We start from the raw sequence: 13,772 nt of genomic DNA on the forward strand, positions 1-13,772 counted from the left end.
TTAGAGGAGTTCGAAGGGGGTAGGAATCACCCCAAAAATCAATGACGTATTTCACATTGACGAACTCATGTCAAGTGATAAACTATTCCATATGAACGTGTTTGATGACTGTTTCACCTTGCCAGAAACCTACTAGCAAACTACATAGAGTGAGCAAATCCAATATTTTTACCTGATTAATTTTGGGTCGGAAATACCTGTATTTTAAGTTGCAATCCAGAAAAATCGTCGAAATCCAAGGACATGGAACTGTCTATAGTGATTACTATTATAATTTACTGCACAGCCTTTGCTTATTATCTTGCTTGATGGCTGTGTGATCATATCAATTTTATGAAAGTATTGTTTGAAAGTTCAATGCATGTTTCTTAACAGAGGCATCAATAAATAGTTAAAACACGTGCCGTCGAAGACACACTGAGAAGGGGACGCAACTCTAGATCTACTCTCTGCTTGTACACTGTATTTACTGCTATAAGGAGTTTCTTTTTTTCCTCATTCTGATTTTCAGAGGACATAGTACAATTTCCTATGCAGGGGGCCAAATCAATGACTTATTCATAAGTTGATACAAACCTTCAATTTTATGAGAAATTCCAAGAACGAGCAAATGCTAACAAAGAACCCAAATTAAACATTTTGGCCAAAGAGGTAATGTCTGAAACATTCCAATAATTTGCAAAGATAAAAATGAAATCTCACAATTTACTACGTGTATATATTTACTATAGTGTATATTTATAGTTTGTTCAGCAGCATGCAGTATATAGCCACATATTAAAAAACTAAAACTAGCTCTTTTTTCAATAAAATGAACTTATATATATGTTTCTTCTCCTTTTAATGTTTTTGGTTTTACCTGGTAAAAAGCATTTCATAATGGGAATAAACATTGTGACTTTGACTAACCTCTTCAAACATGGACAACGAAATGTTATGTTCTGAAAATAAAATTAATTTTGATATTGTAATTATAAGAATCCTGACATGCACCAGAGACCTATAGGCTATATCCTAAAGTATAGTATATAGGTCTCTGCGTGCACATATGGCAGTATTACGTACATTGTGCACTTTTTTTTAGCTTCTTTTACATAAATATGAACATAAGAGCAATGGCAATGTCACATTTGATAACTAAAGCAACTTTTCAAGCATTTCCATATATAAACAGACATGACAGTGCTGACTTAAAAAAAAATTGTATATAAAAAAAAAGCAAACAAAAAACAACATTTGACTCGGGATGTGGTGGGTAATATGTCATATACATTTTATATCTGATGTATTTGGCATTTTGTAATTCCTGTATATTTTTATTGCAGATTTTTTATTGCCTGGAAAACAAAAACTATGAGCAGAACAGTTTTAAACTTAAAATGTATACCTAGACTTATTGGGGTATTGTCACGACCAACTCTCAATGGAGGATTATCTCAAGTTTATAAGTGGCGTGGTCACCGGGATTTAGATAGAAAATGTGCCTATTACATGTTCTGTTCTCATCAACCTTTCCACTCACTGTGCCTTGGTCATCAGAGTTCAGCTTGGCATGGACAGGAAGGAAACTCTGATTTGTTATTATCACAAAATAATCACATGTTATCCTACTGCCAGAAAAGAGGAAAAGCTAAAGGAAAGGTGAAGGGCAAGAAAGACAAGAAAGAAAAGAGAAATCAACCAGAAAAACAAGATGTTGATGGTAATTAACCAATACCAAGCAAGTACAATATTGTACTAGGAAAAGGTGAATTCAATTTTCTTTCAATTGGCAATTTTTGCAAAATTTTTAAAAGCTCACCTCTGGCATTTAATTGATTAAAGTTGTTGAATGTTGTAATTAAGTAAAAACATTCTGCTTCACTCTTACCAGCTGCTGCTTATATATCAGTATCAATATCAATAAATATTTTGCCCTCAAGTTATCAATTTTGAGTGTATGATAACAATTTTCATTTACATTGCCATATTCTCGTAATATTATATTTTGTTTGCTTGGTAATTATAATGTCTTCTTTGCATCAATGCAAAGGAAGATAACTCAGCTGAATATACCAGAGTATATACAATTATTAAATGAAGACAATTACGTACATTCTACCCGACTGTCTGAAATCTTTACATGAGTAGAAAAGAATCTTGCAATGTCTAATTTGGCTTATGTTGAAGTACGTTTTGTTGCTATGCACATTTTGTTAGCAGTTAGGCAGTCATAGGAAGGAACAAGATTCATGTGGAGATGCATTATTGTTAGTATTTCTGTTTTTTTTTTTTTTTTTTTTTGTCCAATCATTTGATAGTTCAATGAACTATGTCAAGACAAAAATATAAAGTGATATTAGCTTAATATATAATATAATATGATGATGTGTCATGTTCATGTTCTATTTCATATTTTTCTTTGTTTGGTATTGTATTGGTTTTCGATCATCTCTAATTTTGACCCAATATCAGAGAAACAAGTACCATTTTAATACTCATCACTCTGCCTATCTGTTCATCTGTCTGTTTGTCCACCAATTTTAAGTTTTTGTCTGATAGCTTTATTACCAGTATTTATTGACCAATTTTCAAATAATTTGGTCACCAATATACGTACTGAGGTCAAAAATCAAAGTCAAAGGTCAAGGTTAAATGTACTTGAATATCTCTTTACTAATGAACTGTTTTGTCATGACATGTTGTAGCAAATTTGGTTCCAATTTTGAATTAAGGGTACTGACAAGGAGTCAAGTTAACCTCATAATTGTCAACAAAGTAAAATTGGTTGTAATTAAACAAGTCATCAACTAACCAAATTAAGTTCCACTGAGTCCAATGGTTCAAGATCAAGGTCAAATTTTGCATCTTTTTACTAATGAACATTTTGTTCTGACATTACAAAGAAAATTGGTTGAAATTAAACAAGAAGTAAACAAACAAAAGATCAAGGTCACTAGGTCAAAGGTCAATTGGATCCAAAAATCAAGAACAAATTGGATCTCTGACAATGATGCTGGCTGTTAATGGGGGAAGTATTTAAGGTTTAGATAAAATAAATCAAAGCTAACAAATGAGGATTATACCAGTGTTTACATTTCTGTTAGCCTAGCAAACATGGAGTTGGAAGGAAACAAGAGTTACATCACAATAGTACATGTATAATGTATATTTTCCTTGCAATTGTTTTGAAGGCCAATTGTCATGTCAACCTCAGCTATATGAGCAGTTGGCTTCTTCATGATCATGAAGTATGTATAGTGACACGATGAGGCCCATGCTGATCTGTTGGTGTTCTAGTTTACATCTGCTTGTTTTCAGATGATGAGGACTTTGCTTCCCTGCAGAAGTTTAAGGTCCAACTTCAATGGCAATGTGATCACTTGAAGGAACAATACATCACACAACTGGGACTTCGTACTAATACCAGTAAGTATAACACCCGAAAGCTTACACATCTTGGAGTCTAGACTAAGCTAAATTGAGCTTACTAATCTATCAGCATCCTTTCAGACAATATCTTTCTTTATTGAGATGTAGAGTTGTTTGGTATTTTTGTATGCTACAAGCCCTATACTCATCACATTTAGATCTGGTATAGATAGACTTTCAGGAGTATAACATCAGGTTTGTGTTAGACAATTGCATTTAGATAATAATTACCATCAAACCGGGATGATCATTTGATGACATGCATGCAAGCTTTTCAAACATTTTCAAATATGTAACTTACTGGTGGGCAGGGTATCCACTGGTGTCGTATAATTAATTTGGTAATCATGTTTTCTCGTCTTTTTAAGGTTCCTACGAATTTCTAGATGTAAAAATAGATAAATCACAAACTCTTCCTTTAAACCAACTGGCCCAGGTCATACAGAAATCTCCACAATTGGTACAGATCAACATGGACGCCTCCCCACAGGTACGTAGTGCATGTTATCATTAACGTGCCACACATTATAGGCCTTTGTTAAAAATGTCGCAAAGGTTTTTTTATTGATTGATATGTTGTGAGCCTCATATTGAAGGATTTGATTTCTGCCGGACATATTATATTATTTTTCAACATAATCCCCTTCAGTATCTATACACAATTTTCCCAATGGTGTTTAAGGGCTTAAATGTCACTTTTATATAGAACTCCTTTTCTTGGCTGTTCATAAAGTCATCCACTGCATGCATGACATCATCAACTGAAAGTGGGTGCCTGAAATATCTGCTTTCAGTTTTGGAAATAGATGAAAGTCTGATGGAGGGAGATCAGGTGAATAAGGCTGATGCTCAATCAATTTAAGACCACAATCGTGAATGGCAGCCATGACAGTGACAGACTTGTGAACAGGAGCATTGTCCTGATGGAATTATATACCTTTAGTGAGCTTTCCGCAGCATTTAGGTTTAATATTTTCCTGTAACTACCTCAGAGGTGAAGCATAGTATATGTCATTGATTGTTTGTCCCTTTTGGAGATAATCTGTCAGCAGAATACCATCTGCATCCCAGAAAACCGAGGCCATAACCTTCCCAGCTAATGAAACAGTCTTTGCCTTCTTTTGTTGTTTGGCCTCAGGGGTAAAATGATGGACCCATGTTTCCTCCATAGTGACAAATCTCTGAAGAAAAATGTTGGCAGGATCTTCCTCAAAAAGGTTAAGATTAGCACATGATAATGTGTGCCTGGTGTGCTTCTGATCAACTGTCAGAAGTCTTGGTTCCCATTGGGCATTTTGCAAAAGCCGCTTGTCTTGTTTACTTTAGAGTGCTATCTCGTTGATAGAAATTAACCAAATGAGACCAGTCCTTGGGGTACATGGCCCTATAAAGTCAGAGAATAGTAGGACTTAAAAAGAACATCCTTGAGTACCCCCTTCACTACAAGGCTGACAACATATCAATCATCCCTCATACCATCCTCTGAGACCCATGGTTGATTGCACTATACTACACTTATCATTGTTGGGATTCACTCAGCCAGAAAATCTCGCTTCTGTAGATGCCATCTGATTAGCCCGACACATTTTCCATTTGATATTTTAGCAAATGAGATTGAAGGTAACATATGCTTACTAGAAGCTGCTTATAAACAGGGATAAACAACAATGGCTGTGAATATTGCCGTAAATGTTTGTTGATTGGTTGCTATTTATAGAGTGATGCCATTGAAACAATGTTTTCTGGCTGAGTGGACCGATGGGTGATAAGTGTAGCATAGCGTATACGTAGTGCAATCAACCGTGGGTCTCCGATGATGCCCTCATACCAAATTTTAAATGTTGAGGTATTAATTGGTGACTTTTGATAATAGAGCAGTTGCAGGATAGAAATGTTTGTATTTTCAGTGTGAACATTCCTGGTCTAAGATTCATCAATCTTTCTCAATCTCAACTAATAATTTTCCATGAGAGTCTGAGAGATTTACAAAATTCAAAGAAAGTTCCTGAACTAAAAATGCAAGATGTTTACTTAGTAATACCTAAAATCCAATAACGCTTTCCAATGAAATTTTGTGAAATTTTACACTGTAGGACGGTGTGTTGTATCTATGTAATCTATGATCTGTAGGACGGTGTGTTTTATCTAATGTAATCTATGTTACACTGTAGGACGGTGTGTTTGTATCTATGTAATCTATGATACTGTAGGACGGTGTGTTTTATCTAATGTAATCTATGTTACACTGTAGGACGGTGTGTTTGTATCTATGTAATCTATGATACTGTAGGACGGTGTGTTTGTATCTATGTAATCTATGATACTGTAGGACGGTGTGTTTTATCTATGTAATCTATGTTACTGTAGGACGGTGTGTTTGTATCTATGTAATCTATGTTACACTGTAGGACGGTGTGTTGTATCTATGTAATCTATGTTACACTGTAGGACGGTGTGTTTGTATCTATGTAATCTATGATACTGTAGGACGGTGTGTTTGTATCTATGTAATCTATGTTACTGTAGGACGGTGTGTTGTATCTATGTAATCTATGTTACACTGTAGGATGGTGTGTTTCATCTATGTAATCTATTTTACACTGTAGGACGGTGTGTTGTATCTATGTAATCTATGATACTGTAGGACGGTGTGTTTTATCTAATGTAATCTATGTTACACTGTAGGACGGTGTGTTTCATCTATGTAATCTATTTTACACTGTAGGATGGTGTGTTGTATCTATGTAATCTATGATACTGTAGGACGGTGTGTTTTATCTAATGTAATCTATGTTACACTGTAGGACGGTGTGTTTTATCTATGTAATCTATGTTACACTGTAGGACGGTGTGTTTTATCTATGTAATCTATGTTACACTGTAGGACGGTGTGTTTTATCTATGTAATCTATGTTACACTGTAGGACGGTGTGTTTTATCTATGTAATCTATGTTACACTGTAGGACGGTGTGTTTTATCTAATGTAATCTATGTTACACTGTAGGACGGTGTGTTGTATCTATGTAATCTATGATACTGTAGGACGGTGTGTTTTATCTAATGTAATCTATGTTACACTGTAGGACGGTGTGTTTGTATCTATGTAATCTATGATACTGTAGGAAGGTGTGTTTTATCTAATGTAATCTATGATACTGTAGGACGGTGTGTTTTATCTAATGTAATCTATGTTACACTGTAGGACGGTGTGTTTTATCTAATGTAATCTATGTTACACTGTAGGACGGTGTGTTTTATCTAATGTAATCTATGTTACACTGTAGGACGGTGTGATTGTATCTATGTTACACTGTAGGACGGTGTGTTTGTATCTATGTTACACTGTAGGACGGTGTGTTTTATCTAATGTAATCTATGTTACACTGTAGGACGGTGTGTTTGTATCTATGTTACACTGTAGGACGGTGTGTTTGTATCTATGTTACACTGTAGGACGGTGTGTTTGTATCTATGTTACACTGTAGGACGGTGTGTTTTATCTAATGTAATCTATGTTACACTGTAGGACGGTGTGTTTGTATCTATGTAATCTATGTTACACTGTAGGACGGTGTGTTTGTATCTATGTAATCTATGATACTGTAGGACGGTGTGTTTTATCTAATGTAATCTATGTTACTGTAGGACGGTGTGTTTGTATCTATGTAATCTATGTTACACTGTAGGACGGTGTGTTTTATCTAATGTAATCTATGATACTGTAGGATGGTGTGTTTGTATCTATGTAATCTATGATACTGTAGGACGGTGTGTTTGTATCTATGTAATCTATGTTACACTGTAGGACGGTGTGTTTGTATCTATGTTACACTGTAGGACGGTGTGTTTTATCTAATGTAATCTATGTTACACTGTAGGACGGTGTGTTTGTATCTCTGTAATCTATGTTACACTGTAGGACGGTGTGTTGTATCTATGTAATCTATGATCTGTAGGATGGTGTGTTTTATCTAATGTAATCTATGTTACACTGTAGGACGGTGTGTTTGTATCTATGTAATCTATGATACTGTAGGACGGTGTGTTTGTATCTATGTAATCTATGTTACACTGTAGGACGGTGTGTTTGTATCTATGTAATCTATGTTACTGTAGGACGGCGTGTTAACCGTGTTTGTATCTATGTAATCTATGTTACACTGTGTATTGTAGTATATGAAAGAAGTAAAGGCTGCCCTGATAGAAAGTGGATTGAATGTAAACCCACAACAGGAAGGAACCTCTCTGTTTATAAACGTCCCAAAGTAAGTTTTCTCCCAACAATTTAAGAGCTATATATTGAATATAGGTAATTTGGAATGGACTCAAAACAGTTGTTTCCATTATACAATGTAGCAGTTTTTATGATGAGACAAATCTACATTATATTGTAGCCTTTTATCTAAGGAATGTATTCAATGTTAAAAATAATTAAATGTGGTGTAATTATTTCAATTTCAGGGTGACAAGAGAACACAGAGAAAATTTAGCAAAAAATGCTGAAAAGCTATATAAAGATGCCAAACAACTGATGGTCCAATATCAAAATAAACAATTGAAAGTAGCAAAACGCAATGAAGACAAAGAGATGGATGCAGAAGTAAGTATTTGGGTGCATCTAGCTAGGGCAAGGGGTTAATGAGGAGGGAAATATGTAAAGAGAGGTAATGGAGAGGGAAAATGAAGACATGTAACATGTCTGATCAAAGGGAATGAAGGATAAAGTGACCTATAGCGAATCAGAGGGAATGAAGGGTATAATGAGAGTGACATGTAACAAGGGTGGATCAGAGAGAATGGAGGATATAGTGACATGTAACGAGGGTGATCAGAGGGAATGGAGGATATAGTGACATGTAACAAGGGTGATCAGAGGGAATGGAGGATATAGTGACATGTAACAAGGGTGATCAGAGGGAATGGAGGATATAGAGATGTAACAAGGGTGATCAGAGGGAATGGAGGATATAGTGACATGTAACAAGGGTGATCAGAGGGAATGGAGGATATAGTGACATGTAACGAGGGTGGATCAGAGAGAATGGAGGATATAGTGACATGTAACAAGGGAGATCAGAGGGAATGGAGGATATAGTGACATGTAACGAGGGTGATCAGAGGGAATGGAGGATATAGTGACATGTAACAAGGGTGGATCAGAGGGAATGGAGGATATAGTGACATGTAACAAGGGTGATCAGAGGGAATGGAGGATATAGTGACTTGTAACAAGGGTGGATCAGAGGGAATGGAGGATATAGAGATGTAACAAGGGTGATCAGAGGGAATGGAGAATATAGAGATGTAACGAGGGTGATCAGAGGGAATGGAGGATATAGAAACTTGTACGAGGGTGGATCAGAGGGAATGGAGGATATAGTGACTTGTAACAAGGGTGGATCAGAGAGAATGGAGAATATAGAGATGTAACGAGGGTGATCAGAGGGAATGGAGGATATAGAAACTTGTACGAGGGTGGATCAGAGGGAATGGATGATATAGTGACATGTAACAAGGGTGAATCAGAGGGAATGGAGGATATAGTGACATGTATTAAGGGTGGATCAAAGGGAATGGACATGTTACCAGTCCAGTGCTGAGGAGGAGAAAAGAGTGCATACATAAAATAGAAAGGTGTTATCTGGTTTTCAGGAATACATAATACAATAGTTATTAATTGAATTTTGTTTTTTTCACAGGTAAGAAAACTGTACAATGAACACTTAAAAAAGGCTGAAGATATGATGACAAAGAAACAGAAGGACCTGTTGGGATAATAATAAAGATATTTCAATTAGAATGTTATAATCCTGTATTGATCACTTCAGTGTAATAAAGTATTATTGGTAGCTGATGTCTGTTTACAAAATAGTTGTTATTATTCAGCGATTCAATATATAGATACTGAATCAGCAGATTCATGCAACAATGATTTTAAAAAAGGTACATTTGTTGGGGAAAAAAGGGCAAATAATGTATTGATTTTCCCCATGCATGATGTCACCAATACAATGGACTAATGAAGAGAAGTTCCATGATTGCCGATTTGAACCAGAATAGTTTCCACTAGTGGAAGGTGATAGCTGATCTATAATGCTGTGCTTTGACCGTGCACTTTGTTGCAAAAAATCTCATTTTACATCAAAACAGCATACCCATAATCATATACCTGATATCTTATGGTTGTCTGATCTCTACCATCAAAACAGCGTACCCATAATCTTATACCCGATATCTTATGGTTGTCTGATCTCTACCATCAAAACAGCATACCCATTATCTTATACCTGATATCTTATGGTTGTCTGATCTCTACCATCAAAACAGCATACCCATTATCTTATACCTGATATCTTTTAGTTGTCTGATCTCTACCATCAAAACAGCGTACCCATTATCTTATACCTGATATCTTATGGTTGTCTGATCTCTACCATCAAAACAGCGTACCAATTATCTTATACCCGATATCTTATGGTTGTCTGATCTCTACCATCAAAACAGCATACCCATAATCTTATACCGATATCTTATGGTTGTCTGATCTCTACCATCAAAACAGCGTACCCATTATCTTATACCTGATATCTTATGGTTGTCTGATCTCTACCATCAAAATAGCGTACCCATTATCTTATACCCGATATCTTATAGTTGTCTGATCTCTACCATCAAAACAGCGTACCCATTATCTTATACCCGATATCTTATGGTTGTCTGATCTCTACCATCAAAACAGCGTACCCATTATCTTATACCTGATATCTTACACATGTAGTTGTCTGATCTCTACCATCAAAACAGCTTACCCATTATCTTATACCTGATATCTTATAGTTGTCTGATCTCTACCATCAAAACAGCGTACCCATTATCTTATACCCGATATCTTATGGTTGTCTGATCTCTACCATCAAAACAGCGTACCCATTATCTTATACCCGATATCTTATGGTTGTCTGATCTCTACCATCAAAACAGCATACCCATAATCTTATACCGATATCTTATGGTTGTCTGATCTCTACCATCAAAACAGCGTACCCATTATCTTATACCTGATATCTTATGGTTGTCTGATCTCTACCATCAAAACAGCGTACCCATTATCTTATACCCGATATCTTATAGTTGTCTGATCTCTACCATCAAAACAGCGTACCCATTATCTTATACCCGATATCTTATGGTTGTCTGATCTCTACCATCAAAACAGCGTACCCATTATCTTATACCTGATATCTTACACATGTAGTTGTCTGATCTCTACCATCAAAACAGCTTACCCATTATCTTATACCTGATATCTTACACATGTAGTTGTCTGATCTCTACCATCAAAACAGCGTACCCATTATCTTATACCCGATATCTTATGGTTGTCTGATCTCTACCATCAAAACAGCGTACCCATTATCTTATACCCGATATCTTATAGTTGTCTGATCTCTACCATCAAAACAGCATACCCATTATCTTATACCCGATATATCTTAAAGGACTCACACAACTAAATAATTTACTATATGTTATTACCAGTGACCCAATCCCTTTATTCACTCGTTTGAAGTTCAAATGATGTGAAATTTATATCAAATTAAAGTTTGAAGTTTTTTCTATCGGATAAATGCTGTTATTGTATAGGTTTAATGGCATATTAGAGCACACGGGTACTCGGAAGACAGTAACCCTGACATTAACAGTACACTGGGGAACCCCTACCTGGGGAATTCCCGCCTTTTTACACCTCGAATCCTACGCCATTCTATTTTCAGTAGGAGTGTATATTTTTGATTTTCCAAACCTCAAGACCCTACACTAAATTCTCGTAGATAGAAAGTACCCATTTCATATATTAATTAGTCAGGAAAACAGCTTCAAACCTAAGAAACACATTTTCCTCAGGGACTTGGTTCAAGTGAAACACAAGCTGATTGGCTGATTTAGTTGTGCGAGTCCTTATAGTTGTCTGATCTCTACCATCAAAACAGCGTACCCATTATCTTATACCGATATCTTATGGTTGTCTGATCTCTACCATCAAAACAGCGTACCCATTATCTTATACCCGATATCTTATGGTTGTCTGATCTCTACCTAAAGCAATAATAACAGTATCAATTACACAGCAATCCACTTAGGCAAAAGTTGCAAAATACATCTTCACAATTCCTCCTGAAGGGGAACTGGCATAGACAGTGGTGTCTTGTGATAGATTATCCTGCTACTTTTCTGCTGAAAACAGCTAAATTATTAGTAAAATTATGTTGTTGTTTCTTTTTTATTCATCCAATAAGAATTATCCCTGATGAAGGTGTCGGGTATTTTTATGAGTTAGAACTTTTGAAATTAATATACTAACAAGAGATTCCAGAGGGATCTTGGCGCCCACCATTGAATGATCTTTATAGGTTCCATGTCAGATTGATCTTTTCTCTACTTTTCCCTTCCTCTAAGTCTTACTTATCTGTGTAAATTCAGAAACAGCCCTCTAGTACTTTTCAAACAAGCGGAACCTATATATAGAATTTAAGATTTAGCGATAATGGCTGTCTGTCGGCCATGTTGTTTTGTATTGGTCCCAATATGCAAAACTAGGCACTGAGGGGAACCTACATATGAAATTTGAAAAAGATCCCTTCAGTACTTTCACAGAAATAGCGATAAAAAGCTTCAATTGTCAAAATCCGAGATAGCTGCCTGTCGGCCATGTTGTTTTCTGATTAGTCTCAAAATGCAATATGCATAACTAGGCACCGACGGGAACATGCATATGAAATTTTAGAAAGATCCCTTCATTACCTTCTGAGAAATAGCGATAACAAACTTCTATTGTCAAAATCCAAGATGGCTGCCTGTCAGCCATGTTGTTTTCCGATTGGTCTCAAAATGCAATATGCATAACTAGGCACTGAGGGGAACCTGCATATGAAATGTCAGAAAGATCCCTTCATTACTTTCACAGAAATAGCGATAACAAACTTTAATTGTCAGAATCCAAGATGGCTGCCTGTCGGCCATGTTGTTTTCTGATTAGTCTCAAAATGCAATATGCATAACCAGGCACAAAGAGGAACCTTCATATGAAATTTGAGAAAGATCCCTTCAGTACTTTCACAGAAATAGCGATAACAAACTTCAATTGTCAAAATCCAAGATGGCTGCCTGTCGGCCATTTTGTTTTCCGATTGGTCCCAAATTGCAATATGCATAACTAGGCACCAAAGGGAACCTACATATGAAATTTGAGAAAGATCCCTTCAATACTTCCTCAGAAATAGCGATAACAAACTCCAATTGTCAAAATCCAAGATGGCTGTCTGTCGGCCATGTTGTTTTCCGATTGGTCTCAAAATGCAATATGCATAACTAGGCACTGAGGGGAACCTGCATATGAAATTTCAGAAAGATCCCTTCATTACTTTCACAGAAATAGCGATAACAAGCTTTAATTGTCAGAATCCAAGATGGCTGCCTGTCGGCCATGTTGTTTTCTGATTAGTCTCAAAATGCAATATGCATAACCAGGCACAAAGAGGAACCTGCATATGAAATTTGAGAAAGATCCCTTCAGTACTTTCACAGAAATAGCGATAACAAACTTCAATTGTCAAAATCCAAGATGGCTGCCTGTCGGCCATTTTGTTTTCCGATTGGTCCCAAAATGCAATATGCATAACTAGGCACCAAAGGGAACCTACATATGAAATTTGAGAAAGATCCCTTCAGTACTTCCTCAGAAATAGCGATAACAAACTCCAATTGTCAAAATCCAAGATGGCTGCCTGTCGGCCATGTTGTTTTCCGATTGGTCCCAAAATGGAATATGCATAACTAGGCACCAAAGGGAACCTACATATGAAATTTGAGAAAGATCCCTTCAGTACTTCCTCAGAAATAGCGATAACAAACTCCAATTGTCAAAATCCAAGATGGCTGCCTGTCGGCCATGTTGTTTTCCGATTGGTCCCAAAATGCAATATGCATAACTAGGCACCAAAGGGAACCTACATATGAAATTTGAGAAAGATCCCTTCAGTACTCCCTCAGAAATAGCGATAACAAACTCCAATTGTCAAAATCCAAGATGGCTGCCTGTCGGCCATGTTGTTTTCTGATCGGTCCCAAAATGCAATATGCATAACTAGGCACCAAGGGGAACCTACATATGAAATTTGAGAAAGATCCCTTTAATACTTTCTCAGAAATAGAGATAACAAACTTCAATTGTCAAAATCCAAGATGGCTGCCTGTTGGCCATGTTGTTTTCCGATCGGTCCCAAAATGCAATATGCACAACTAGGCACCAAGGGAAACCTACATATGAAATTTGAGAAAGATCCCTTCAGTACTTCCTCAG

At 36.3% G+C, this 13,772-nt stretch overlaps 1 protein-coding gene across 4 annotated transcripts; it reads left to right on the forward strand.

Moving 5' to 3' along the window:
* The first annotated feature begins 20 nt into the window (after window positions 1-20).
* Window positions 21-9,266, forward strand: LOC117320157 (ribosome-recycling factor, mitochondrial-like). Of its 4 annotated transcripts, XM_033874830.1 has the most exons (8): window positions 49-149; window positions 512-651; window positions 1,326-1,702; window positions 3,301-3,408; window positions 3,780-3,901; window positions 7,586-7,677; window positions 7,874-8,012; window positions 9,112-9,266. In XM_033874830.1, the coding sequence occupies exons 3-8, from the start codon at window positions 1,354-1,356 to the stop codon at window positions 9,187-9,189; spliced, it is 888 nt and encodes a 295-aa protein (XP_033730721.1). In that variant the 5' UTR covers window positions 49-149; window positions 512-651; window positions 1,326-1,353; the 3' UTR covers window positions 9,190-9,266. The 4 variants fall into 4 exon arrangements, with proteins under 4 accessions (XP_033730715.1, XP_033730721.1, XP_033730727.1 ...); XM_033874824.1 differs by lacking the exon at window positions 512-651 and having other exon boundaries at window positions 21-149; XM_033874836.1 differs by lacking the exon at window positions 512-651 and having other exon boundaries at window positions 75-204.
* Window positions 9,267-13,772: the final 4,506 nt, after the last annotated feature.

Source organism: Pecten maximus, chromosome 2 (assembly GCF_902652985.1).
Source record: "Pecten maximus chromosome 2, xPecMax1.1, whole genome shotgun sequence".
Lineage (NCBI taxonomy): Eukaryota > Metazoa > Mollusca > Bivalvia > Pectinida > Pectinidae > Pecten > Pecten maximus.

Excerpts from the sequence above, each read along its gene's own strand:
- LOC117320157 (XM_033874824.1), top strand. The coding sequence starts at position 1,354 with ATGAGCAGAACAGTTTTAAACTTAAAATGTATACCTAGACTTATTGGG. Across the intron at positions 1,703-3,300 it reads AGAAAAACAAGATGTTGATG|ATGATGAGGACTTTGCTTCC; the intron begins GTAATTAACCAA and ends GCTTGTTTTCAG. Across the intron at positions 3,409-3,779 it reads GGGACTTCGTACTAATACCA|GTTCCTACGAATTTCTAGAT; the intron begins GTAAGTATAACA and ends CGTCTTTTTAAG.